The sequence below is a fragment of the Zonotrichia albicollis genome, chromosome 35, assembly GCF_047830755.1.
Source record: "Zonotrichia albicollis isolate bZonAlb1 chromosome 35, bZonAlb1.hap1, whole genome shotgun sequence".
Taxonomy (NCBI): domain Eukaryota; kingdom Metazoa; phylum Chordata; class Aves; order Passeriformes; family Passerellidae; genus Zonotrichia; species Zonotrichia albicollis.
Window position 1 is genome coordinate 2,581,503 of NC_133853.1, and position 27,503 is coordinate 2,609,005.

The window sequence follows — 27,503 nt, forward strand, 5'->3', positions numbered from 1 at the left end:
TCATGTTTCTCACCCTTTCCGTCCTCATGTCTCCCACTCTTTTCTCCCCTCACTTTTCCTGGCATTTTTTCCCCTCACTTTTCCTATAATTTTCCCCCTTACATTTCCCATTTTTTTACCTCCTGTTTCCTGCCCTTTTCCCCTCATGTTTCCCATCCCTTCCTCCCCTCACGTTTCCTGCTCTTTTCTCCCTTCACACTTCCCACCATTTTCTCCCCCTCATATTTCCCAACATTTTTTCCTCTCACCTTTCCCACCTTTTTGCTCCTGCCTTTTTCTCCCTTTCATATTTCCCCCTCAAAATCAGCATTTCCCCTCAAGTTTTCCACTCCTGGCTGTCTCCATGTCCATCACCCTCACAGCCCTTGATCTTTTTTACCATCCATAAGTTTTGGCAGCTCAGGACTCTTACTTTGTTTCATTGCTGCTTTTTAATAAGTTCTTCTCTATAAATAAAATGATTCTGTATATTCTGTATATAATATAAAAGATTCTGTATATAATATATGCATTTCTGTATATAATATATACAGAAATGTATATAATATATACATTTCTGTATATAATATAAATGAAATTTATTCTATATATAATATAGAAGAAATTGTTCGTTATGTAACAGGTTATGTAAGAGGGATCCACAGGTGGAACGTTCAGTTTGGAACACTGGGGGTGTCACAATGGACGCTAGGCGACACCTCCCGTGTTCCACGGAGGAGCTGTTGGTGGGACAGCAACTCCCAACCCTCAGTGTCCACCTGGACATCGACCAGAGCGGACGCAAGTGCCCAGCTGGGTGACAAACCTGCGAGCACAGCTCACTCTTGCCTTTAAATTAATACGATTTTCACTCAACTACACTTAACATCCCATTCTCTGAAGAACTCCCTTCTTCTGAAGAATGGAAGCGACTTCTCCAAGCCTGCCCATCGTGAGCTGGGAGAAGCCTCGTGTTCCTAAAAAGAGCAAATATGAAGCGGAGCCAATCGAGATGACCAGGGTGGAGCAACTCAGTGAGTGAGGGGCCCTTAGGGATTGGGCAGGGCTGGGGCCTAACAGCAAACGGAAGCCATTTTCTGCTGCTTCCTCTCTGCTGTCACAGCACTCCCTGAATTTCTCCCTTCTCTCCCTCTTTGTTAGATGATTGCTGGATTCCTACTTATGCTCGCCACTTCGTGGAGTTCATCTATGATTTTGCCACCGATCCTAGCAAGGTATATCCATGTTTGATGGTGGTTGGCTCTGCTCTCTCAAGGCCCTAGGTGTCCTCATGCTGATCCGTTGTCACTGTTCCCCCAGTTCCAGGAGGAGGAGCAGAAGGAGGAGTTCCTGCACAACATCTCCAACCTGTGCAGAGAATCCATTGTCCATGATTTCTCTGAGGACCTGACTGAGTTCTCCAATAAATACAACCTGGTGGACTTGATTGAGGTGAGGGGGCAGGGACCCTCGTTACCCTGTGAGGGCAGGGCATGGCTCTGGTGGCACTGGGTGCTGGCAGCTGCCATGTTCCAACCCAGCTGTGCTCTGCAGACCATGCTGAACCTGGAGCCCAAGGATGAGATTCGCAATCGCCTGCGGCGCCTTGCCATGCTTGCCTTTGCTGGACTGAGGTAAAGGCCCAAAGGCCCTCAGGCCCTTCCCTTCCCTTCCCTTCCCTTCCCTTCCCTTCCCTTCCCTTCCCTTCCCTTCCCTTCCCTTCCCTTCCCTTCCCTTCCCTTCCCTTCCCTTCCCTTCCCTTCCCTTCCCTTCCCTTCCCTTCCCTTCCCTTCCCTTCCCTTCCCTTCCCTTCCCTTCCCTTCCCTTCCCTTCCCTTCCCTTCCCTTCCCTTCCCTTCCCTTCCCTTCCCTTCCCTTCCCTTCCCTCCTTTTTTCCTCTCACTTTCCCCACTCTTTTTTCCCCTCACAATTCCCATTTTTCAATGGGAATTGAAAAACGCAGCACCTTTAGTGGTGCTGCAGGAGACCTTGAGGTGCTGCTCCAACCAGGCCTCTCTCTTTTGGCAGCACCATCGGGGCACTGCTGGACATCAAAAAGGTTTTAAGACTCTGCTTCAACAGCGTCTTTTTCCTTCGTCCAAGCGCGGAAATGCCGGAGGAGCAAGAAAACCTCTGCACTCGGGTGAGTTTTGGGAGCACTTGAGAAGCTTCCAGGCCTACTGGGCTGCAGATTCAGTCTCAGCTTTCCACCCTCATTTCCTCATCCCTTGCTGGGTTCCAGCACTGCCCGTTCCCGTGGCATTTCCTCACATTTTGGGGTCAGATCAGAGTCCTGGTGCTGTGAGGGACAGCGGAATCCTGACCGTTGCTCTGTGCCCCCCTTGCAGGCCCTGCTCACCATGGACACCATGCTGCAGGTGATGATGCTCAACACTCCTGGCGCCAAGCGCAGCGAGATGATGCAGGACATCCTGGAGGTCAGCACTGAGGGGGGAAGGGGGAAGGAGCCTCCCTGCAGGATTTGCTGGAGGCTTTACTTCTTTGAATTGCTAAAAATTTTAAATTAAGGGGATTAAATTAAATTAAATTAAATTAAATTAATTAAATTTAATTCAATTCAATTCAATTTAATTTAATTTATTTTAATTTAATTTAATTTAATTTAATTTAATTTAATTTAATATCAATTTGAAATTAATTTAAAATTTATTTTAAATTAATTTAAATTTTGAATTTTAATTAAGTTGTTAATTATTAATAATTATTATTATTAATTATTAATTATTATTAATTATTATAATAATTATATTACATATTATATATTTATATATTTTATATATTTATATAATATGATATAGATTATATTTTATATAAAACTCATATAATATATATATAAATTAATATTAATTTATAACTTAAATATTAAAAGTTATAAAATAATATAAAATTTATTTATTGTTATTTAATAATTAATTAATTAATTAATTAATTTAAATTTTTAATTTTTAATTAAGCTGCTTGTGTCTTGGTTTGGAAAGACAGGAGTCTTCTAAGCTTCTCCTGAAATGGAGAATGTAAACTGTCTTTATTTTTCTGAATTGCAATTAATTTTAAATTACGGGGAATGTAAACTTTCTATAATAAAATATAATATAATATAATATAATATAATATAATATAATATAATATAATATAATATAATATAATATAATATAATATAATATAATATAACATATATACATAATATATATATAGTATTATATATAATATTATATATAAGATTATGTATAATATATTATAATAGAATATAATAATATAATTATTTATATTATATTATATTATATTATATTATATTATATTATGTTGTATTATATTATCTTAATAATAATTATATATATAATATTTATAATTTATAATATATGTAATAGACATTTTTATATATTAATATAATATAATATATATTGTATATTATATATAAGTTATATAATATTTATATATAAGGTATATAATATATATAAAATTAATATTAATTTATAATTTAAATATTAAAATATATAAAATATTAGAAATTTTATTTATTTATAATTAATTAATTAATTAATTAATTAAAAATTTAAATTTTTAATTAAGTTGCTTGTGTCTTGGTTTGGAAAGACAGGAGACTGCTAAGCTTCTCCTGATATGGAGAATGTAAACTTTACTTTTCTGAATTGCTATAAATTTTAAATTAAAGGGATTTAATTTAATTTAATTTAATTTAAATGACTTTAAATTAATTTTAAATTAATTTAAATTTTAAATTTTTAATTAAGTTGCTTGTGTCTTGGTTTGGAAAGACAGGGGTCTGCTAAACTTCTCCTGATATGGAGAATGTAAACTTCCTTTACTTTTCTGAATTTCTATGAATTTTAAATTAAGGGGCTCTGAAATAAATAAATAAAAAAGGATAAAATAAACAATGCTGGTCTCTAGAACAACAGAGACAACAAAGTCAGAACTCAACCTGACACTTTATGTTGGCAGCAATCCAATTGGAATTGTGATTGCAGTCTACCTGAAGTGTCAGGTGTGGTTCTGTTGGAGCAGGGTTCTGTGTTCTTGTAGAAAAGGAAACATAATTACAGTATTCTGCAGAATTACAGTGTTCTTCTTCTGAAGATCTATTGGAAGAAGAAGCAGCTGCAGTTTTTTCTGGGGAATCCAGTGGAGAAAGCCGTGCTGCTGTTTTAGATTATAAAAATTATAAATTGGATTATAAATGGATTGATAAATTGGATTATAAATGCTTGGCTCCTCCCTCTGGGCGGAGCATCTCCCAATGGGATGTTACAGTTCTTATCAGTCATGCACTGATATTTAACAGCTTATCAGCAAAAGTTCTTTCTCAAGGGAGGAAGAACTTTTTCTTTTTCTTCTCACCTGCATTTGCTGTGTTTGCAGGTTCTGCTGGAATACCTGCTGTCTGACAGGGCAGAAGTGCAGGAGAGAGCCATGGACAGGATTAAGGCACTCTGCCATATGCTGACTGACACTGCCCCCAAGGAGGTATGGACTGCTCACCCTCCATCCCTGTGTCCTGGCACAGCCACAGCCCCAGAACTGCCCTCAGACCTCACCTCAACCCTTCTGCTCCTCTTCCTCAGGATGATGAAGATGAGGATGAGGAAGAGGCTCCCAGAGCCCAGATCCAGATGCCAGTCCTGGGCAAGCTGCTGGGCAATCTGTTTTTCATGCTGTTCAAGCCAAATGAAAGCATGTCAACGGTGGTGGAGATTCTCAGCACCCTGATGGCGTTCCTCTCTGAGCAGAAAAGTAAGATAAGCTGTGGTGGGCTGCATTCCCCACTTAAACCTATTTGTCCTCCTTGGCAATGTGATGGCCCCTTGTTCTTGGTGTGGGTGCCACCATCACTTCTTTTTAGGTGACAATCCAGAGAGTTATGTCCAGCCCCCAGAAGATTGGGAACCTGAGATCACCTCCTGGGTGAATGCATCCAACGCCTGGAAAGTTGAGGTATGGAGCCTTGTGGGACTCTACCTGTGGTATCAGCAGGGAGATTTGTGTGTCCCTGGTGAAATGAGAATTGTGAGGAATTGTGGGTAAAAAAATGGGAGGAAAGGGCGGGAAATGTGAGGGGAGAAAAGAGCGGGAAACGTGAGGGGAGAAAAAGGGTGGGAAACACAAGAGAAAAATGGTGGGAAAAGTGAGGGGGAAAAGTGGGAGAAATGTGAGGGGAGAAAAGGAAAGGAAACATGAGGGTAGGAAAGGGAGGGAAATGTGAGGGGAGAAAATGGAGGGAAGCGTGAGGGGGGGAAGGGTGGGAAAAGGGGATTAAAGGATAGGAATGTAAGGGGAGAAAAGTGGGGGAAATGTGAGGAGGTAAAATGGCACTGGCTGGCACTGACCTCTGCTCCCTTCCTTCCTGCCCCAGGCCTTTGGGAGATACCTTGGGCCGGATGAGAGGATGGGAGTCGTCCTTGAGGCCATCGAGATTTTGGGACGCTTCGACATCACGAACAAGGATGGGCCTGTGGCATTCCTGGAGGAGGTCAAGAATACCCCTGAGATGTGGCTGATGGATGTAAGTGACCTGTGGTGGGATTGCTTTGTCTTTGAGCCCTGCCAGGTTCCTGCCTCCATTCCCCTCCTGAAGCCACCTTGAGGCAGCTTAGCAAGATCAGGGCTCTGGAGACTCTGTCGGAGAGTGACGATATGGTGAGCAGGCATCTATCAGGGGCAGAATGTGGCACCTGGACTCTGAGGTCTCAGAGAAGATGGTGGCTTGGGGATGGTGCTCTGAACGCCCTGCCTGCCATGATGTGGCCTGCTGGCTGTTTTGAGAGCTGAAATTCTCACAGAATGGAAACTCTCTTGTACACAGGCCAAGAAAATGAAAAGCCTCCTGCCCGAGATGACGGCTCTGGACACCTTCCACAATGTTCTGGGGCAGCTGAAGAAGAAAGAGGCCAGCAGCATGGCTCTGAAGGCCGTGGAGAGGCTCTGGAAACTGTTTGATGCGGTAAGGCTGAGTCTGACACCACAGAGGGGCCCTGGGAGCAGCACTGGAAGCAGGTCCTGCTTCTCTGGGCTCTCCTGGGATGGATTCTGGGCCTTGCAGCCCAGCTGGGCTTTTGTAGGAGCCTGGAGCATTGAGTCTGGTCTCAAAATAGTGGGGAATGTGAGGGGAGAAAGGGCAGAAAACGTGAGGGGGAAAGGCGGGAATGTGAGGAGAAAAAGGGCAGGAAAGGTGAAGGGAGAAAATGGTGGGAAAGGTGAGGGGAGAAAAGGGAAGGAAATATGAGAGGAGAAAAAGGCAGGAAATGTGGGAGGAGAAAAAGAGGGAGAAACGTGAGGGGGAACAGGGAGGGAAACGTGAGGGAAGAAAATGGTGGGAAAGGTGAGGGGGGAAAATGGTGGGGAACATGAGGGAAGAAAAAAGGGCAGGAAAACTGAGGGGGGAAAGGGTGGAAAGCATGAGGGGAGAAAAGAATGGGAAATGTGAGGGGAAAAGGGAAACATGAGGGGGAAAAGGGTGGGAAACATGAGGAAGGAGAGAAAGGAAGAAAATTTAAGGGGAGTAAAAGGGTGGGAAACCTCAGTTCAGCCCCTCCTGGCTGCGGGCAGGGAGCCATTGTGTGTGAAGCTCACCTTTCCTCCTCCCTAACCAGAGAGAGGAGTGTCTGCGGGAGCGCTCCATCTCCCTCTTCAAGGAGCTGCTGGGCAAAACCATACGGAAGGACAAGGAAGCCATGAAGAGAAACTCCTGGAAGGTCATGGTCCGGCTCGTTCTTCACATCAGTGACGAGGCCCCCAGCGTGGCCAAGGTACCGATGTCTGAGCATGGCTGACACTCCTCAGGGGTCCTGGCCATTGTGGCTTGGGTTCCTTCCACAGGCCCTGGTGTCACCTCACCGCTTTTGTCCCCCAGGCCTCCAAGGAAGCCGTCGTGGCTATAGCTGAGCTCTTCAAGTGGAAAGAATTCAAGGAGCTGGCTCAGAAAGAGGAGATATGGAAGATGAGCGAGTTCCTGGTGAGGATGAGCCCCAGGCTGGGAGAGGGATGTGAGGGATGTGAGGGATGTGAGCTCTGCATGTGGGCCCAAAGCCTGGAGCCTCCTCCATGGCCCTGGGATAAGGGAGGGCTCTGAGCCATGGGGCTGCTCTAAGGAATGCTCACACCTTTGTCCTCTCTCCAGCTGGCTAAGGACAGCAGCAGGGCTGAACAATATGTGCTGGAGAGCCAGCCCTATCTGCTGAGCCCTCAGGCCTCGATGCGAGAGGCGGCCCTCAGATTCTTAGGTGAGTCCCAGTCCCCAGGATCCCTTTTGTGCCTTCCCTGCCATCACAGGGCCATCTTGCCTTGTTCCACCCCCGGGCTGCTGAGGGGAGGGCAGGGCGGCCATGTTGGTGAGGAGCAGGGGCTGATGGAGCTTTGTGCCCAGGGCTGGCTGCACGACGCCTGGCAGGGCGGAATGAGGCAACCATGGATGCGCTTCTCACCGGTGAGTGAGTGGGGAGCCTTGGGGGATTATTATGAGGGGAATAAAGGGAAATGTGAGGGGATAAAAGGGTGGGAAATGTGAGGGGAGAAAATGGCGGGAAACGTGAGGGGAAAAAGAGGGAGAGAAGCATGAGGGGCGAAAAGGGCAGGAAAGGTGAGGGGAGAAAATGGTGGGGAACATGAGGGGAGAAAAGGGAGGGAAACGTGAGGGAAAAAAAGGCAGGAATGTGAGGGAGAAAAGGGAGGGAAACATGAGGGAAAAAAAGGCAGGAGTGTGAGGGAGAAAAGGGAAAGGTGAGGGGAGAAAAGGGTAGAAAAACTGAGGGCAGGAAATGTGAGGAGAGAATAGGGAGGGAAACGCTTCCACAAGGCCTCATCTGGGCTCCATTTTTGTTGTAGAACTTGGATTAATGGAAACACGAGAGAAGGATCCCTCCATCGCTGCATTGGCAGCTCAGACCGGCCTGATCCTCAGTGCTCTGAAGGATCGGCGCAAATCGGGATTGTCCCTGCGTGGACTGTGCCGCTGGTGCCGTTGAGCGGAGAGGGACCTTCCTTGCCAGGGCACGGACTCCAACACCTGCTGAATCATCATCGTCCTCGTCGTCGTCATCGTCATCGTCGTCGTCGTCGTCATCATCAAGCGAAGAATGCCCTGGCGTTTGAAGGTCCCTCTCAAAGGCACAGCCACGACCGGTCAAAGTGAGGGCAGAGATCCAGATTCTAGTCCTGAGGAAGCTGCTGGAACATCTTTTCAAGGCGCTCAAGACACAAAAAGCTGATTTATGCCTCTGGATGGCCTCAGCCAAGTTCATCTTTGGGCAGGAAGGCAAGAAGAGCTGGTGTGGCCACATGACCCCGACGCATCTGCTGGTGTCACAGAACCTGAAATATCTGAAATATTCTGAAAATACTGCAGGCCACAGAGAAGAATCCTCGGATTCTGGAATCTCTGGATCTCTGAAATCCTCGGGGAGGAGTTGGTGTGGTTAGATCCAAGCCCAGCCACAGACCACTCTGAACCCCCTACATCTATTATTAGTTTAGATAGACAATTTAGATAAGTAAACAAGATAGATAGATTATATATGTTACTAACATCAATATACTAGTAACATATATACATTATTAATAGATATTACAAATTTTACGAAAATAGAAACATTAGGAATATAGACATTAGGAATATAGACATTATTAGGAATATAGACATTAGGAATATAGACATTAGGAACATATACTATGTTATTAATCTAATAAACGTTGTTGTTCTATTATATGTAGTAGTTTGATATATATATTAACCCCAATAAACGTTGTTGTTCTATTATATGTAGTAGTTCTATTATATTATAATATATTATATTATATGTTGTTCTATTATATATATATATAACCTTTTTAAATGAAATACCGAGCTTACTTAAATTGACTGCAGAATTGATAATGAGTGCACCATAAAGGTGCAGAGGAACTTGGTGGGGAAAAAGTGAGAATTATGGGTGGGAAAAGTGAGAAGGAAAGGGTGGGAAATGTGAGGGACAAAATGGTGGGGAACGTGAGGGGAGAAAAGGGCGGGAAATATGAGGGGAGAAAAAGGCTGGAAAATGAAGGCGAAAAAAAGATTAAACTTTAGTGAAAAGGATGGGAAATGAGAGAAAGAAAAGATATGAAACAGAAGGGGAGAAATGGTGGGAAACATGAGGGGCAAAAAGGGCAGGAAACATCAGGGGGAGAAAATGGAAGAAAATGTGAGGGGAAAAGGTGTGGGGGGGATGTGAGGGGAGAAAAGGGGGGAAATTGAAGGCAAAAAGGACAATAAACTTTAGAAATGAGAGGAAGAAAAGGCATGAAACAGAAGAGGAGAAATTGTGAGAAACATGAGGGGAAAAAGGGGGGGAAATGTGAGGGGAGAAAAAGGGGGTGAAAACATGAGGGGAAAAAAAGGTGGGAAATGGAATTCAAAAAGGAAAGTAAACTGGAGTGAAAAGGAGGGAAATGAAAGGAAGGAAAGATAGGAAACAGAAGGGGAGAAAAGGTAGGAAATGTGAGGGAGAAAGGGGTGGAAAATGTGAAGGAATGAAGGAAGGAAACGTGAGGGGAGAAAAGAGCAGGAAACGTGAGGGGACAAAATGGTGGGGATCACGAGGGCCAAAGGGCAGGAAATCTGAGGGGAAAAAATGAGAATTGGAAGGCGAAAAGGACAGTAAACTTGAGTGAAAAGGGCAGAAAATGAGAGGAAGAAAAGATATGAAACAGAAGGAGAGAAATGGTGGGAAAAATGGGGGGAGAAAGGGGAAGGAGCCATGAGGGGAAAAAGAGCGGGAAACGTGAGGGGAGAAAAGGAGGGGGGGAAATGTGAGGGGAAAGAAAGGTGGGAAATGGAAGGCAAAAAGGAAAGTAAATTGGAGTGAAAAGGACTCGCTTAATGACAGAAATTAAAGGACGGAAAGGTACAAAACAGAAGGGGACAAAAGGGAAACATGAGGGGGGAAAAGGGTGGAAAACATGAGGGGAGAAAAGAGCGGGAAACGTGAGGGGACAAAATGGTGGGGATCGTGAGGGGCCAAAAGGGCAGGAAATCTGAGGGGAAAAAGTGGGAATTGGAAGGCAAAAAGGACAGTAAATTCAAGTGAAAAGGATGGGAAATGAGAGGAAGAAAAGGTATGAAACAAAAGGGGAGAAATGGTGGGAAATGTGAAGGGAGAAAAAGAAGGAAACTGCGAGGGGAGAAAAGAGCGGGAAACGTGAGGGGAGAAAATGGGGGAAACGTGAGGGGAGAAAACGCACCAAACTGAAGGCAAAAAGGATGGTAAACTTGAATGAAAAGGATGGGAAATGAGAAGAAGAAAAGGTATGAAACAAGGGGAGAAAAGACGGAAAATGTGGGTGGAGAAAAAAGCAGGAAACATGAGGGGAAAAAGGGTGAAAAACGTGAGGGGAGAAAAGCGAATGAAACATGAGGGGGAAAAAAGACAGGAAACAGGAGGAAAAATGGGTGTAAAAGATAAAGGGAAAAAATGCAAATAACATGAGGCCAAAAATGATGGGAAATGTGAAGGGACAGAAGGGCGGGAGGTGTGAGAAGAAAAATGGTTGGAAGCTTGAGGGGAAAAGGGTGGGAAACGTGAGTAAAAAAGGGGAAAATGTGAGAAAAATTACCAAAAAAAAATCCCTGGGGTGCTTGGATTCCTTAATGCTGCCGCGGCCAAAGCAAATCCTTGCAGTGGATTCTGTGGGAATTTGGGGGGGCCTGCTTGGTCCCTCCCAAAATCACACAGGGAGGGACCCCCAGGTTTGTTCCATTTTGGACCCTTTTTTGGGGGTGTCTCAATTTTTTGGGGGATGGGGTCAGGCCCTTAGGACCCCAATTTTGGGAGGGGGTCCCCAAATTCTGGGGGAGCTTGCACCCTTGGGATCCCAATTTTGGGATAGTCCAAATATTTTGTGGGATGGTCCCTTTTTTGGCCGGGGCGGGGGGGTGGGGGTCACGCCTTTGGGACCCCAAATTTTGGCTGCGATGGTTGCACTCCAAGGTCGTCTTTTTTAGGGAAGGGTCCCCAAATTTTGGGGAGCCCCATTTTTGGGAGGGGGTCTCACCTTTGGGTTCTTTTTTTTGCAGGCATCCCTAAATTCCCAAATGTTTGGGAGGGGTCGCACCCTTGGGAACCCAAACTTTGGGGGGGTCCCCAAAATTTTAGGGGCGGGTCGCACTCCAGGGTCTCTTTCCAGAGGGGTGGACCTCAGGTTTTTGGGGGGGGTTCTTTTACTTGGGGGGGTGTCGCTCCCTTGGGAACCCAAATTTTTGGGGTTTCGCACCCCTGGGACGCCAATTTTTTGTGGGGGGGTCCCATTTTGGGGTCCCTTCACCTCGATCCCATTTTTCCGGTGGGAGGGGGGGAATTCTCGCTCTCCTCGCTGTTCCCATTGCCATAAAAACCTCCCATTCCCATGGCAACCGCCGTTCCCCCAATATCCACCTCTCCCTCGCCGCTGTTCCCGTTACCATGGGAACTGCTCAACACCCCCACCGCTGTTCCCACGGTTGAGCTTCCTCCCCCCGCGCTGCTGTTGCCATGGAAACTCAGTATCCCTCCCTCCGCGCCGTTCCCATGGTAACCGGAAATTTATGGAAATTTTATGGAAATTTCGGAGAAAATTTGAGAAATTTTGGGGGAATTTTGATGGGATTTGGTGGAGGCTGAAGCGCCTCAAGAAGATCGAGGTGGAGCCCAAGAAGAGCGAAGGTGGGGGTTTGGGGAGGATTCAGGGGATTTTGGAAAATTTATGGAAATTTATGGAAATATATGGAAATTTTATGGAAATTTTGTGGAAATTCTGGAGAAAATTGGAGAATTTTGAAGGAATTTTGGGAGATTTTGGAGGGATCTAAGGGGGATTTGAGGGAGGCTGAAGCGCCTCAAGAAGATCAAGGTGGAGCCCAAGAAGAGCGAAGGTGAGGGTTTGGGGAGGATTCCGAGGATTTTGGGGAAATTTATGGAAATTTGTGGAAATTTTATGGAAATTTCGGAGAAAACTGGAGAATTTTGGGTGATTTTTGAGGATTTTGGGGGGATTTCGAGGGTGAAAGGAGCTCAAGAACCTCAAGAGCAAGGTGGAGCCCAAGAAGAGCGAAGGTGGGAGTTTGGGGAGGATTCCGAGGATTTTGGGGAAATTTATGGAAATTTATGGAAATTTTATGGAAATTTTTGAGAATTTTGGAGCATTTTGGACGATTTTTGAAGGAATTTTGGGGGATTTTGGAGGTTTGGAGGACAGGGGAGGCTGAAGCGCCTCAAGAAGATCAAGGTGGAGCCCAAGAAGAGCGAAGGTGGGAGTTTGGGGAGGATTTGGTGGATTTTGGGGAAATTTATGGAAATTTATGGAAATTTATGAAAATTTCAGAGAAAATTGGAGACATTTTGGGTGATTTTTGAGGGATCTAAGGGGGATTTGGAGGATGGGAGAACCTCAAGAAGATCAAGGTGGAGCCCAAGAAGAGCGAAGGTGGGGGTTTGGGGAGGATTAGGGGGATTTTGGGGAAATTTTATGGAAATTTATGGAAATTTTGGAGAAAATTGGAGAAATTTTCAGTGATTTTTAGGGGTTCCTGGGTGGTTCTTTGAGGTTCTCAGGTGGAATTTTGGGGTTCCCAGGTGGAATTTTGGGGTTCCTGGGTGGTTCTTTGAGGTTCTCAGGTGGTTCTTTGGGGTTCCCAGGTGGTTTTTTGAGGTTTCCAGGTGGAATTTTGGGGTTCCCGGGTGGTTTTCGAGCGTTCTCAGGTGGAATTTTGGGATTTCTTGTTGGTTTTTTGGGGTTCCCAGGTGGAATTTTGGGGTTCCTGGGTTGTTCTTTGGGGTTCCCAGGTGGAATTTTGGGGTTCCCAGGTGGAATTTTGGGGTTTCCAGGTGGAATTTTGGGGTTCCCGGATGGTTTTTGAGGTTCCCGGGTGGTTTTTTGGGGTCACCTGGTCTCACCTGTCCCCCCCAGCCTTCATCCGGTAGCTGGACCCCTGAGGAACCTTCAGGATTTTGGATTTTTGGAGGTTCTCAGGTGGTTCCTTGAGGTTCCTTGGTGGTTCTTTGAGGTTCCCAGGTGGAATTTTGGGATTTCTAGTTGGTTTTTTGGGGTTCTGAGGTGGAATTTTGGGGTTCCTGGGTGGTTCTTTGGGGTTCCCAGGTGGAATTTTGGGGTTCCCAGGTGGTTTTTTGAGGTTTCCAGGTGGTTTTTTGGGGTCACCTCATCTCACCTGTCCCCCCCAGCCTTCATCCGGTAGCTGGACCCCTGAGGAACCTTTGGGATTTTGGATTTTTGGGGGTTCCTGGGTGGTTCTTTGAGGTTCTCAGGTGGTTCTTTGGGGTTCTCAGGTGGAATTTTGGGGTTCACAGGTGGAATTTTGGGGTTCCCAGGTGGTTTTTGAGTGTTCTCAGGTGGAATTTCGGGATTTGTAGTTGTTTTTTTTGGGGTTCACAGGTGGAATTTTGGGGTTCCTGGGTTGTTCTTTGAGGTTCTCAGGTGGAATTTTGGGGTTCCCGGGTGGTTTTTTTGAGGTTCCCAGGTGATTTTTGGGGTCACCTGACCTCACTTGTCCACCTCCAACCTTCATCCAGATGATCTTTGGGATTTCCTTGTGGATTTTGGGTTTTTGGAGGTTCTCAGGTGGTTCTTTGGGGTTCTCAGGTGGTTCTTTGGGGTTTCCAGGTGGAATTTTGGGGTTCCTGGGTGGTTTTTGAGTGTTCTCAGGTGGAATTTTGGGATTTCTAGTTGGTTCTTTGGGGTTTCCAGGTGGAATTTTGGGGTTCCTAGGTGGTTTTTGAGTGTTCTCAGGTGGAATTTTGGGATTTCTAGTTGGTTCTTTGGGGTTTCCAGGGGGAATTTTGGGGTTCCCGGGTGGTTTTTTGAGGTTTCCAGGTGGAATTTTGGGGTCACCTGGTCTCACCTGTCCCCCCCAGCCTTCATCCGGAAGCTGGACCCCGCCTACCAGGTGGACAAAGGCAACAAGATCCGGCTGATGGTGGAGCTCAGCAACCCCGACCTGCCCCTCAAGTGGTACAAGAACGGGCAGCTCATCAAGCCCAGCAACAAGTGAGTGCCAGCTGGGCACAGGTGGGCACAGGTGTGCCCCAGGTGTGTCCCAGTGTCCTGGGTTGACTATATGATGCTCTTATCCCCAATCGTCTCATTCTGTTTATGTTGAATAATAATAAGTTTTGTACCTTTAAGAGTGTTACAGAGAGTGAAGGGGGAGAGAGAAGAAGCGCGCAGTTTTGTTTCTCAGACACTGCACTCACTCCTCCACATTCCTGCTCCTGACTGTGTTGTCTGCGGACAGACAGCGGGACAGAGAGCTCTTCTTTTGCTTTTTAGTTAGTGTTAGCTAGCTGAGGCAAAGAAGTTCCCTGGACTGGTTTTTTTTCCCTTTTCCTTGGACCTCTTGGAACTGCTCTGGACTGAACACCCAGGAGAGCACCGGCAGCTGCAGCTGTGGCCCACCGGGCTGGCCCTGGCCTGCGACAATTCCAGCACTGAGAGACTGATCAGAGACTGAGTGAGCTGCTGCTTGAACCCGGGGTTTTCTCAGTTTGTCATCTCTTTTAGAGTGGCAAGGGGTCTCATTGTTTTGATACTGTTTTGGTCTTATTGTTTAATAAACAGGGGGTTTTTTCCACCTTTCTCCAAGGAGGTATTTTTCTTTCCTCCCAGACCAGTTGAGGGGGGAGGGGCCGATTGGATCTGCTTTTCCCACCGGAGCTCCTTTGGGGGGATTCTTCCCCAAACTTGCTCTAAACCTGGACAAATACATGAATTGGCGCCCAACGCGCGGCTGGAAAATGTGGAAAAAAGCCCTATTAATTGTGTGTCTGTTGTTGCTAAAGCAGTTAGTAGACATGATGCTTGGACCCCTGATGTCTCTGGTTGTGAAAGCCTCTGTATGGCTCTGGGCTCTAGACCTTTTTGAGGTTTCAATACCTTTCTGGTCATTAGGATTATTGTCCTTAACAAGTAATTTTTACGGTAGAGGGGTACGGATTGGAATAGCTGTTGTGCTGGCCCTGGTGATAATGATTTATAAAGCGTTCAAAAAGATACTGACCTCTGTTTACAGCATGTATGGTTTATGGTTTCTTCATCCTACCCTGCATCCCAATTCCAGTGGTATGTTTTGGGAATTTATTAGTAACTATACTCAGTCTGTTAGAGGTGGAGCTAAGAATGAGACTTTCCAGCCTTCCCTTTCCCTCTTCTCCTTTGGATCGGTTATGTCACTTTTTGAGAATGTTCAGTTTCCCCTGAATGTTAAAGAGACCATCTTTCTGGTATTTAATTTGGTAAGTCTTCTCTATATGGTCTGCAGCTTCTCTAGATTGAGGGCTGAGATTTCTAGATGGGCTGATGAGACCCCTGACTCAGGAGTAAACCCTGGTGTGGAAAATCCTAAGTGGTGTGGGAAATGGGAGGATATGGGCGAAATCCTGAAGGAATTCTCTGACCCTATAGTGTGGGATTTTCCCCATGAACAAATTCAGAACCCAGCTGAGGTGGGGAAATATCTGAAAGAGAAGTACCAGGATGAGCCTAAGGAGAGGAAGGTCATTGCAGCGAGCTGGGCCCAGGCATATGCTTATCGCACACTGCTAGATACTGTCAGGCAGCAGACAGAGGCAGGGGGGCAGGGAGATAAATCAGCAACTGTCCCGGTGACTCAGGCTGCAGCTAACACTCCAGGCTCGAAGCCAGCATCTAAACCCATGGCTGTTGCTACCAGCACTAGAAGTGGGAAATGCACAGCCAAGACCAATCGACCAGTGGATGATGATGATGATGATGATGAAGGAGAAGGAACCTCAGTGCCCCCTGACGTAAAGTCAGGAGTCAAAGCAGCAGATGCAAGATCAGATGCCAATACTGAGTCCTTCTCCCTGAAGGACCTTCGTGGCCTACGGAAGGATTACACTCGAAGGTCTGATGAATCCATAATTAGTTGGCTGGTCCGTCTCTGGGATGCTGCAGGCGAGGCTACCGTTTTGGATGGCACTGAAGCCAGGCATTTGGGATCCCTGTCACAGGATACTGTCATAGACCAAGGAATGATGAGGGGGGCTAACTCTCAGAGCCTCTGGGAACGGGTCCTAAGAAGTGTAGCAGAAAGATACCTGTGTGCAGACGATCTCTATATGCAGCAGACTCAGTGGAAGACAATAGAGCAAGGGATCCAACGCCTGAGAGAAATGGCCGTGGTTGAGATTATCTTCTCAGATGATGTAACAACTAGGAACCCAGACTTAGTACCATGCACGTCTGTGATGTGGCGAAAACTCGTACGACTTGGGCCACAAGAATATGCCTCTGCCTTAGCCATCATGAAGAGGGATGAGAGGGGTGAGACTGTGCTTGACATGGCAAGGAAGCTCCGAGCATATGCAGATGCTGTACATGGCCCAACACATGCCAGAATCGCAGCGGTGGAAACACGTCTTCAAAAATTAGAGGACAAGATAGAGGAGGGTCACAAGAAACTGAGGGAGGAGATTAAAGAGAGCTTTCTCCAAATCTCGGCAGTGCAGATCAGAGGTTCTGGTACCCAACGCAGACGTTCCCCAGACGGCGAGAGAAGGTACATCCCACGAGCTGAGCTGTGGTTCTATTTGCGTGATTGTGGAGAAGACATGAGGAGATGGCATAGACAACCTACCTCTGCTCTGGCACAACGGGTGAGACAACTGAAGATTCAGAGAGGAAGTTCCAAAAGGGAAGCAGCTCCAGTGGCCAGTAACCGAACTGTCACATATGATGATAATGACAATATTTTTGATCCCCTTGAAGGAACCTCCAAGACATATGCCCAGGGAAAGAAGGATAACCAGGCTTAGAGGGGCCCTGCCTCTAGCCAGGTAGAGGCCAGGGAAAACCGTGTTTTTTGGACTGTGTGGATTCGTTGGCCTGGCACATATGAACCACAAGAATACAAAGCTTTGGTTGACACTGGTGCACAATGCACATTAATCCCATCAAGACATGTGGGGACAGAGTCTGTTTCTATTGCTGGTGTGACAGGGGGATCACAGGATTTTACTTTGGTAGAAGCTGAGGTGAGCCTGACTGGAAATGAGTGGAAGAAACACTCTATTGTGACTGGCCCAGAGGCCCCATGTATTTTGGGCATAGACTACCTTCGAAGTGGGTATTTCAAAGACCCAAAGGGACTCAGATGGGCATTTGGAATAGCCGCTGTAAAGACAGAGGGTGTCAAGCAGTTGAACAGCTTGCCTGGACTGTCAGACAGCCCATCTGCAGTAGGTCTCCTGAAGGTGGAAGAGCAACGAGTGCCAATTGCCACCTCAACAGTGCACCGCCGACAGTACCGAACGAATCGAGATGCTGTGATCCCCATCCATAAGATGATCCGAGAGCTGGAGAGCCAAGGGGTGGTCAGCAAGACCCACTCACCCTTCAACAGCCCCATCTGGCCTGTGCGAAAATCTGAAGGAGAATGGAGATTGACTGTGGACTATCGTGCATTGAATGAAGTGACCCCACCCGTGAGCGCTGCTGTGCCGGACATGCTGGAACTCCAGTACGAGCTGGAGTCCAAGGCAGCAAGGTGGTACGCCACTATAGACATTGCCAATGCATTTTTCTCCATTCCTCTGGCAGCAGAATGCAGGCCTCAGTTTGCTTTCACCTGGAGAGGCGTGCAGTACACCTGGAACCGATTGCCCCAGGGGTGGAAGCACAGCCCCACCATCTGCCATGGACTGATCCAGGCTGCACTGGAAAAGGGTGAGGCTCCAGAACATCTGCAATATATTGATGACATCATTGTGTGGGGGAAGACAGCAGCAGAGGTGTTCGAGAAAGGGGAGAAAATTATCCAGATTCTCCTAAAAGCTGGCTTCGCCATCAAGAAGAACAAAGTCAAGGGACCTGCTCAAGAGATCCAGTTTCTGGGAGTGAAGTGGCAAGACGGACGGCGTCAGATTCCCACCGATGTCATCAACAAGATCACAGCAATGTCTCCACTCACCAATAAGAAAGAGACACAAGCTTTCTTGGGTGCAATAGGTTTTTGGAGGATGCATATTCCTGAGTACAGTCAGATCGTGAGCCCTCTCTACCTGGTCACCCGTAAGAAGAACACTTTCCACTGGGGCCCAGAGCAGCAACAAGCCTTTGCCCAGATCAAGCAGGAGATTGCTCATGCAGTAGCCCTTGGCCAAGTCAGGACAGGACCAGAGGTGAAGAATGTGCTCTACTCTGCAGCCGGGAACCATGGCTTGTCCTGGAGCCTTTGGCAGAAGGTGCCTGAGGAGACTCGGGGTCGACCACTGGGATTTTGGAGTCGAAGCTACAGAGGGTCTGAAGCCAACTATACTCCAACAGAGAAAGAAATCCTGGCTGCCTATGAAGGAGTCCAGGCTGCTTCGGAGGTAATAGGCACTGAAGCACAACTCCTCCTGGCACCCCGACTACCCGTGCTGGGGTGGATGTTCAAAGGCAAGGTTCCTTCCACTCACCATGCCACCAGTGCTACATGGAGCAAGTGGATTGCTCTCATCACTCAGCGCGCCCATATAGGTAAACTGAATCGCCCTGGGATTTTGGAGGTCATTACAAATTGGCCCGAAGGTGAAAACTTTGGTCTCTCTGATGAAGGGGAACAAGAAGAGACATGAGCTGAAGAAGCTCCACCATACAACCAACTGCCAGCAGAAGATACACAATACGCTCTCTTTACTGATGGGTCGTGCCGCATTGTGGGAATGAACCGGAAGTGGAAAGCAGCTGTATGGAGCCCCACACGGCAGGTGGCAGAGGCCACTGAAGGAGAAGGTGGATCAAGCCAACTTGCTGAACTCAAAGCTGTTCAACTGGCCCTGGACATTGCTGAGAGAGAGAAGTGGCCAAAGCTCTACCTTTATACTGATTCATGGATGGTAGCCAATGCTCTGTGGGGATGGCTGGAGAGGTGGAAAAAGGCTAACTGGCAACGTAGAGGAAAGCCAATTTGGGCTGCTGAAGAGTGGAAAGACATTGCTACCAGGGTAGGGAAGCTGCCTGTGAAGGTCCGCCATGTAGATGCCCATGTACCCAAGAGAAGGGCTAATGAGGAGCACCAAAACAATGATCAGGTAGACCAAGCCGCAAAGATAGGGGTGTCCAAAATAGACCTAGATTGGGAACATAAAGGAGAGTTATTCTTAGCTTGGTGGGCCCATGATGCCTCAGGCCACCAGGGCAGAGATGCCACCTATAAGTGGGCACAAGACCGAGGGGTGGATCTAACCATGGACAGTATCTCTCAGGTTATCCATGACTGTGAGACGTGTGCCGCCATCAAGCAGGCCAAGCGACTGAAGCCCCTCTGGTACGGTGGGCGGTGGTCCAAGTACAAGTATGGGGAGACCTGGCAGATTGACTGCATCACACTGCCCCAGACACGCCAGGGCAAGCGCTACGTGCTGACCATGGTGGAGGCCACCACTGGATGGTTGGAAACCTACCCTGTGCCTCATGCTACAGCCCGGAACACCATCCTGGGCCTGGAAAAGCAAGTTCTGTGGAGACATGGCACCCCTGAGAGGATTGAGTCAGACAATGGGACTCATTTCAAGAACAGCCTTGTCAACACCTGGGCTAGGGAACATGGCATTGAGTGGGTGTACCATATCCCCTACCATGCACCAGCTGCAGGCAAAGTGGAGAGGTACAATGGACTGTTAAAAACCACGATGAAAGCATTAGGTGGGGGATCTTTCAAGAACTGGGATCAGCATCTGGCAAAAGCCACCTGGTTAGTTAACACCCGAGGCTCTACTAACCGAGTCGGCCCTGCCCAATCTGAGCCTTTGCAGAGAGTAGATGGAGACAAAGTCCCAGTGGTACATGTCAGAGGTTTGTTAGGGAAGACTGTGTGGATCAATTCTGCCTCGAGTACAGACAAACCCATTCGTGGGGTTGTCTTTGCTCAGGGACCAGGTTGCACGTGGTGGATAATGCAAAAAGATGGAAGAACACGATGTGTACCTCAGGGAGACCTGATTGTTGCATAAAACCTGTATAAATATCACTGTTTCCTGAATGTTATTACCATTGTCTGTGTATAGTTGTATAATGGATGTATCATGTATGTACTTGTAGAGTTAGAATTTATATTAGTTTTAGTAGTAAGCAGACGATATGGGGATAAGGGGTGGAATGTCCTGGGTTGACTATATGATGCTTTTATCCCCAATCGTCTCATTCTGTTTATGTTGAATAATAATAAGTTTTGTACCTTTAAGAGTGTTACAGAGAGTGAAGGGGGAGAGAGAAGAAGCGCGCAGTTTTGTTTTTCAGACACTGCACTCACTCCTCCACATTCCTGCTCCTGACTGTGTTGTCTGCGGACAGACAGCGGGACAGAGAGCTCTTCTTTTGCTTTTTAGTTAGTGTTAGCTAGCTGAGGCAAAGAAGTTCCCTGGACTGGTTTTTTTTCCCTTTTCCTTGGACCTCTTGGAACTGCTCTGGACTGAACACCCAGGAGAGCACCGGCAGCTGCAGCTGTGGCCCACCGGGCTGGCCCTGGCCTGCGACAATTCCAGCACTGAGAGACTGATCAGAGACTGAGTGAGCTGCTGCTTGAACCCAGGGTTTTCTCAGTTTGTCATCTCTTTTAGAGTGGCAAGGGGTCTCATTGTTTTGATACTGTTTTGGTCTTATTGTTTAATAAACAGGGGGTTTTTTCCACCTTTCTCCAAGGAGGTATTTTTCTTTCCTCCCGGACCAGTTGAGGGGGGAGGGGCCGATTGGATCTGCTTTTCCCACCGGAGCTCCTTTGGGGGGATTCTTCCCCAAACTTGCTCTAAACCTGGACACCCAGGTACCCCCAGGTGTGTCCAGGTGTGCCCCAAGTGTGCTCCAGGTGGGCACAGGTGGGCACAGGTACCCCCAGGTGTGCTCAGATGTGGCTCAGGTGGGTACAGGTGTCCCCAGGTATGTCCAGGTGGGCACAGGTAGACACAGGTGTTCTCAGGCGTCCCTCAGGTGTCCCCAGGTGTGCCCCAGGTGGGCACAGGTGGCCCTCAGGGGTGTCCAGGTGTACCCCAGGTATGGCATAGGTGTGTCCAGGTGGGCACAGGTGTGTCCCCAGGTACCCCCAGGTAGGCACAGGTGTGCCCAGGAGTGCCCAGGTGTGCCCCAGGTGTGCCCCAGGTACCCCCAGGTGTGCCCCAGGTGGGCACAGGTGTGCCCAGGTGTCCCCAGACACTCCCAGGATTGTGTCCAGGTGTGCTCCAGGTGTCCCCAGGAAGCCCCAGGTGGGAAGAGGTGCCCCCAGGTGTGTCCTCAGGTGTGGCAGAGGTGTTTCCAGGTGGACACAAAGGAGTGCCCTCAGGTGAGCACAGGTATGCCCAGGTATTGCACAGGTGTCCCCAGAAACTCCCCAGGTGGGCACAGGGGTGCCCCAGGTATGGCATAGGTGTGTCCAGGTGTGCCCAGGTGGGCACAGGTGGTCACAGGTATGCCCAGGTATTGCACAGGTGTCCCCAGGAACTGCCCCGGTGTCCCCATGTGTGCCCAGGTGTGTCCAGGTGGGTACAGGTGTGGCACAGGTGCCCCCCAGGTGTGCCTCTAGGCATGCCCAGGTGTGCCCAGGTATCCCTCAGGTTTCCCCAGACAGTTCCAGGTGGGTCCAGGCATCCCCAGGTGTGTCCAGGTGCATCCAGGTGTGCCCCAGGTGGGCACAGGTGACCCCAGGTGTGTCCAAGGTGTGCCCAGGTGCCCCTCAGGTGTCCCTAGCTGTCCACAGAGATCGCCAGGTGGGCACAGGTGTGTTCAGGTGCATCCAGGTGTGCCCAGGTGTGTGCCCAGGTGTGCCCAGGTGCCCCCAGGTGTGTCCAGGTGTGCCCAGGTGTGCGCAGGTGTGTCCCTAGGTGCCCCCAGGTGTACCAGGGAGGTTCTCAGGTGCCCCCAGGTGCCCCCAGGTGTGTGCCCAGGTGCACCAGGGAGGGTCTCAGGTGCCCCCAGGTGCCCCCAGGTGTGTGCCCAGGTGTGCCCGTTGCCAGGTACGTGATTGAGAACGTGGGCCTCAAGCGCATCCTCACCATCAACAAGTGCTCGCTGGCCGATGACGCCGCCTACGAGTGCCGGGTCAACGACGAGAAGAGCTTCACCGAGGTCTTCGTCAAAGGTGGGCACGGGGGCACCCGGGGGGCACCTGGGGGGCACACCTGGGTACCTGGGGGGCACCTGGGGGGCACCTGGGGGGCACACCTGGGGTACCTGGGTGGGGTTTTGGGGGGTGTCTGGGGGCACCTGGGTACCTGGGGGGCACCTGGGGTACCTGAGGTACCTGGGGGCACCTGGGGGGCACACCTGGGTACCTGGGGGGTACCTGGGGGCACCTGGGGGGCACACCTGGGTACCTGGGGGACACCTGGAGGGACCTGGGGGGCACAACTGGGTACCTGGGTGGGGTTTTGGAGGTCTTGGAGGTGCCCATGGAGGTACCTGGGGAGGGTTTGAGGTGCCTGAGGGGCACCTGGGGGGCACACCTGGGTAGCTGGGGGGCACCTGGGGCACCTGGGTGGAGTTTGAGGGCACCTGTGGAGGTTTTGGGGAGTCCTGGGGGCACCTGGGTGGGGTTTTGGGGGTCTTGGAGGTGCCCATGGAGGTTCTGGGGGCACCTGGGGGGTTTTGGGGGGGTTCTGGGGGCACCTGGAGGGGGTTTGAGGCACCTGTGGGCACCTGAGGGCATCTGGGAGGGGTTTTGGGGGTCTTGGAGGTGCCCACGGAGGCACCTGGGGGCACCTGGGGGCACCTGGGGGGTACCTGAGTGGGCACCTGGGGGCACCGGTGACCATTGGGAAGGGCCCTGAGGACCAGCAGGTGGTGTCCCCTCGTCTGTCCCCTCACCTGTCCGTGTGTCCATCTGTCCCAGAGCCACCAGTGACCATCGTGAAGGGCCTCAAGAACCAGAGGGTGGTGTCACCTCACCTGTCCCCTCACCTGTCCGCTGTCCCCTCACCTGTCCGTGTGTCCGTCCCTCACCTGTCCGTGTGTCTGTCCCAGAGCCACCAGTGACCATCGTGAAGGGCCTCAAGAACCAGAGGGTGGTGTCCCCTCACCTGTCCCTGTGTCCGTCCCTCGCCTGTCCGTGTGTCCGTCCCTCGCCTGTCCGTGTGTCCATCCCTCACCTGTCCGTGTGTCCGTCTGTCCCAGAGCCACCAGTGACCATCGTGAAGGGCCTCAAGAACCACAGGGTGGTGTCCCCTCACCTGTCCGCTGTTGTCCCCTCTCACCTGTGACCCTCACCTGTCCGTGTGTCTGTCCCTCACCTGTCCGTGTGTCCGTCCCTCACCTGTCCGTGTGTCTGTCCCTCACCTGTCCGTCTGTCCCGCAGAGCCGCCGGTGACCATCATGAAGGGCCCTGAGGACCAGCAGGTGGTGGTGGGCGAGCGCGTGGTGCTGGAGGCCGAGGTGTCCGAGGAGGGCACGCAGGTCATGTGGTACAGGCCGGCTGTCTGTCCGTCCACACTGTCCGTGTGTCCATCAGTGTGTCCATCCACACTGTCCTGTGTCCCTGTGGCCATCCAAGTGTTCATCCGTGTGGTCATGTGCCCATCCTGTGTCCATCCACACTGTCCATGTGTCCATATGTCCATCCTGTGTCCGTCTGTCCATCCTGTGTCCATCCACACTGTCCTGTGTCCATCCTGTGTCCGTCCGTCCATCCTATGTCCATCCTGTGCCCATCCTGTGTCCATCCACACTGTCCATGTGTCCATATGTCCATCCTGTGTCTGTCTGTCCATCCCTGTGTCCATCCTGTGTCCATCCTGTGTCCATCTGTCCATTCTGTGTCCATTCACACTGTCCTGTGTCCCTGTGTCCATCCTGTGTCCGTCTGTCCATCCACACTGTCCTTAGTCCATCCTGTGTCCATGTGTCCATCCTGTGTCCATCCTGTGTCCGTCTGTCCATCCCTGTGGCCATCCTGTAGCCATCCACACTGTCCTGTGTCCCTGTGTCCATCCTGTGTCCATCTGTCCATCCTGTGTCCATCCTGTGTCCATCCACACTGTCCGTGTGTCCAACCTGTGTCTGTGCATCCATCCATGTCCATCTCCATGTCCACCCCCTGTCCACCTTGCGTCCATCTCCACGCCCACCCCAAATCCACCTCATGTCCATCCCCGTGTCCACCTCATGTCCATCTCCACACCCACCTGGTGCCCACCCCACGTCCATCTCCATGTTCATCTCCACACCCACCTCATGTCCACCTCCATGTCCACCCTGTGTCCACTCTATGTCCATCTCCACACCCACCCCATATCCACCCCATGTCCATCCCCGTGTCCACCCCATGTCCACCCTCTGTCCACCTGTAGTCCACTCCATGTCCATCTCCATGTCCATCTCCATGTCCATCTCCATGTCCATCTCCACACCCACCTGGTGCCCACCCCAAATCCACTCTATGTTCACCCTGTGCCCACCTGGTGTCCACCCCATGTCCACCTTGTGTCCACCCCATGTCCATCTCCACACCCACCTGGTATCCACTCCATGTCCATCTCCATGTCCACTCTGTGTCCACCTCCATCTCCACTCCAAATCCACCCCATGTCCACCTCATGTCCACCCGTGTCCACCTTGTATCCACCTGGTGTCCACCCCAAATCCACTCCATGTCCATCTCCACACCCACCTGGTGTCCATCTCCATGTCCATCCCGTGTTCATGTCCACCTGACCCCATGCCCACCCCGTGTCCATCTCCGCATTCCCCCCATGTCCACTTCATGTCCACCCCAAATCCACCTGGTGTCCACCCCGTGTCCATCTCCATGTCCATCTCCATCTCCACTGCATCTCCATTCCATGTCCACCCCATGTCCACCACACACCCACTGCACGCCCACCCAACGTCCACCTGGTGTCCACCCCATGTCCATCTCCACACCCACCTGGTGTCCATCTCCATGTCCATCCCATGTTCATGTCCATCTCCACTCCATGTCCACCCCATGTCCACTCCATCTCCATCTTCTTCTCCATCATCTCCACCATCTCCATCTCCACTCCATGTCCACCTTGTGCCCACCCCATGTCCATGTCCACCTGACCCCATGTCCACCCCGTTTTGCAGGCTTTCAAGAGATGCTGGACTTATTAACAGAAGAGGGAAGAAAGGCCCTCAAGTCCCACGTGCGCCAGAGCCTGCTCCCTCTCTACTTCCACTGCCATGATGAGAATCAGATTGTTGCTGAGGTGAGCACTTGTGGCCAGCTGCTGTCCCCCTGGCAGGGGCTTGGGCTGCCTCCTGCCCCGGCACCTTGCAGGCTGCAGCCTCCTTCAGCCTGTGCCCTGGACTGTGGGGCCATCTGTGCGTCTCTGTTGCTCTCCAGGCCTCCCGGGAAACGCTGCATTCCTCAGCCAGATTCCTGAAGAGGACGGATATCCAACAAATGCTAGACGTGGATCAGAGCATTGGCGAGTGCCTGGTAAGAGCAGCCGAGAACTCCCAGTCTCAGCACGGCCAAGGTCCCTGAGGGCGGCGCTCAGTGTGGGGGAGTGGCAGCTGTGCCCGCTGCTGCACCCAGAGGTCGCGCGGGCTCTTCTCCCGCAGGCTCCCGCAGGCCCGACTCGGGTGCCCTGGGAGTCCGGGCCCGGCGGGGCTGCGGCGCGGCACCGCGGCTCCCCGGGCAGCAGCCGGCCCTCTGCCCCCTGCCCTCGGGAGCCCTTGGCCAGAGGCTGTTGGCGGCGCCTCAGGGCTGTGCGGCCAGGGGAGGCCGGCGCTGGGCGCAGGCAGCGCCCCGCCCAGGGGCTGAGCCCGCGCCAACCCTTCCCTCCTGCCGCTCTCTGCAGCTGGCACAGGACAGGAGCCGAGCGGCCGAGCAGCTGCGCCAGGCCCTGCGCTACCTGCAGAGCCCCCAGGAGTCCCTGCGAGAGGCGGCCGTCAGGTTCATGGGTGAGTCCCGAGCCCGGGCTCCCTCCCCGGCCCGCCGCAGCTCGGCCCCGGCCCCGCCTGCTGCCCCGGCAGCGCCAGCCGGGCCCGGTGCCGTGGAGCCCCGCCTGGCCTGGGCATTGCTGCTGCCGCCCTCTGGCAGCCGTGCCCTGGGGCGGCAGCGTGCGGCAAGGGCCGGGCTGAGCCCTGCCGGGCCAGCAGCCCGTGTGGCCGCAGCGCCGGCAGCGCCGCTGGCAGGGAGCTGTGCCGCTGGGGCCGTGACAGGCTCTGTGTTCACAGGCATGGCCGGGCGGCACCTGAGGGGGCAGCAGCAAGAGCTGCAGCTGATCTGCAGTGGTGAGTGTGTGAGGGCAGCCGGCTGACCGCGGGGGCTGCAGGGGGCAGCTGCAAGCCCTGCCCCGGCTGCGGAGGGCTCTGCTCCCGTCGACAGGGCACACAGAGATTTCAGGGCCACGTGTGGCATTCGTGGCCAGCACCTTGTCCCTTCTCCCTGCGGGCCATGGCAAGAGCCGGCCGGGATAGCGCCGGCAGGGGCTCTCCTCGGCTCCCTGCACATGCGGGATCCGACCTTGCCTCTTTTCCACTCTCTTGCAGCCCTTGAAGAAATGGCACGTGACAGCAGTCCTGCAGTCAGAGATGCTGCCGTTGAATTTTGTTTAGTTCTCCGGGCCGTACAGAGAGCTCCCTACTCCCCATGGCGTAAGCTGCGAGATCGATTCCGCAGTGCATGGAGGAAACGGCCTCGTCTGTGCAGCACTGCCGTGCTCTTCTGCTGGAGCTCCACAGAGAGATGATCTGAAAGACTCTGTCTGCTGGGGCCATTTAAGCCAGCAGGGATTTTCTGTTTCTTCTTCAAGATTTTTCTGTTTGTATTTTCGTTTTTGTTGAGTATAGAATATTGTAGAATAGAATAGAATAGAATATCTTACAATACACAGAGTCCCAGCATCTTTCTTTTCCTGCACGGGGTCTGTAGGGCACAGGGGGAGAGGGGGAAAAGGGTGCTTGTGCTCAGCCAGCTGTCCAGGAGTGCAGTGTTGCAGGGAAAATGGCCAGAAGCCCCTTGGCCTTTGATGGTTCTGCTGAAGCCTTTGTGCTGCCGACAGAGCGGCTGGGCTGGGGCCGGAGCTGCGGGGATCCCTGCCGGAGCGGTGCCTGGCAATGGCCACAAGCCCTGTGCCGGGGAGGAAGGGCCATCTGTGTCCTCCTGCCCATGTGCTGCTGGCTGTGTTGCTGAGGGCTCCCAGGTGCCTCTGGATGGGGCTCCTCTGGAGCTGCTGTGGGGCTGCGGCGCTGCTGCCGGCAAGCTTGGGGAGACCCTGAGGGGCTGAGGCACTGCTAAGCCCTGAGCAACGGGCTGGCAGAGGCCAGAAGCCATAAGCCCCCTGGCAGCCGCCTTGATCCCGACAGCCGGCTGCTCTGGCGCTTCCAGGTCGGTGGCCGGGTTGGAGGGACCCCCTGGAATCAGGCGTGGAACCCTGGTCCTGGCCTTTCAGGGCCGTGAGGCCAGCTGTTGTGGGGCTGGGCATGTGCCCTCCCTGGGCTCCAGACTGGAGGCCCCCGCCCCTCAGGCTTAGGCATTGATCTCCACCGTCTGATATCCAAGTCTTGTTC

At 50.9% G+C, this 27,503-nt stretch overlaps 2 protein-coding genes across 2 annotated transcripts; both read left to right on the forward strand.

Annotated features, from left to right (window-relative positions):
• On the forward strand, positions 1 to 7,142 carry LOC141726463 (uncharacterized). Its single transcript, XM_074531366.1, has 14 exons — positions 1 to 1,013; positions 1,141 to 1,214; positions 1,300 to 1,431; positions 1,534 to 1,613; positions 2,007 to 2,121; positions 2,327 to 2,416; positions 4,380 to 4,484; positions 4,583 to 4,751; positions 4,861 to 4,952; positions 5,371 to 5,520; positions 5,821 to 5,958; positions 6,608 to 6,763; positions 6,868 to 7,000; positions 7,135 to 7,142. The coding sequence occupies exons 1-14, from the start codon at positions 902 to 904 to the stop codon at positions 7,140 to 7,142; spliced, it is 1,554 nt and encodes a 517-aa protein (XP_074387467.1). The 5' UTR covers positions 1 to 901.
• A 67-nt stretch (positions 7,143 to 7,209) lies between these two features.
• Positions 7,210 to 25,097, forward strand: LOC141726464 (myosin-binding protein C, fast-type-like). Its single transcript, XM_074531367.1, has 7 exons — positions 7,210 to 7,237; positions 7,839 to 7,968; positions 12,185 to 12,270; positions 13,892 to 14,024; positions 21,983 to 22,107; positions 23,320 to 23,438; positions 25,071 to 25,097. Exons 1-7 carry the CDS (start codon positions 7,210 to 7,212, stop codon positions 25,095 to 25,097), a joined length of 648 nt encoding a protein of 215 aa, XP_074387468.1.
• Positions 25,098 to 27,503: the final 2,406 nt, after the last annotated feature.

What these genes read in the sequence shown, in the direction of transcription:
- LOC141726464 (XM_074531367.1), top strand. Translation starts at nt 7,210, where the DNA reads ATGCGAGAGGCGGCCCTCAGATTCTTAG. An exon ending in GGAGCCCAAGAAGAGCGAAG is followed by an intron (nt 12,271 to 13,891) that starts GTGGGAGTTTGG and finishes TGTCCCCCCCAG; the next exon opens with CCTTCATCCGGAAGCTGGAC. An exon ending in CTCATCAAGCCCAGCAACAA is followed by an intron (nt 14,025 to 21,982) that starts GTGAGTGCCAGC and finishes GCCCGTTGCCAG; the next exon opens with GTACGTGATTGAGAACGTGG.
- LOC141726463 (XM_074531366.1), top strand. Translation starts at nt 902, where the DNA reads ATGGAAGCGACTTCTCCAAGCCTGCCCATCGTGAGCTGGGAGAAGCCT. An exon ending in GACCAGGGTGGAGCAACTCA is followed by an intron (nt 1,014 to 1,140) that starts GTGAGTGAGGGG and finishes CCTCTTTGTTAG; the next exon opens with ATGATTGCTGGATTCCTACT. An exon ending in ACCTGGTGGACTTGATTGAG is followed by an intron (nt 1,432 to 1,533) that starts GTGAGGGGGCAG and finishes TGTGCTCTGCAG; the next exon opens with ACCATGCTGAACCTGGAGCC.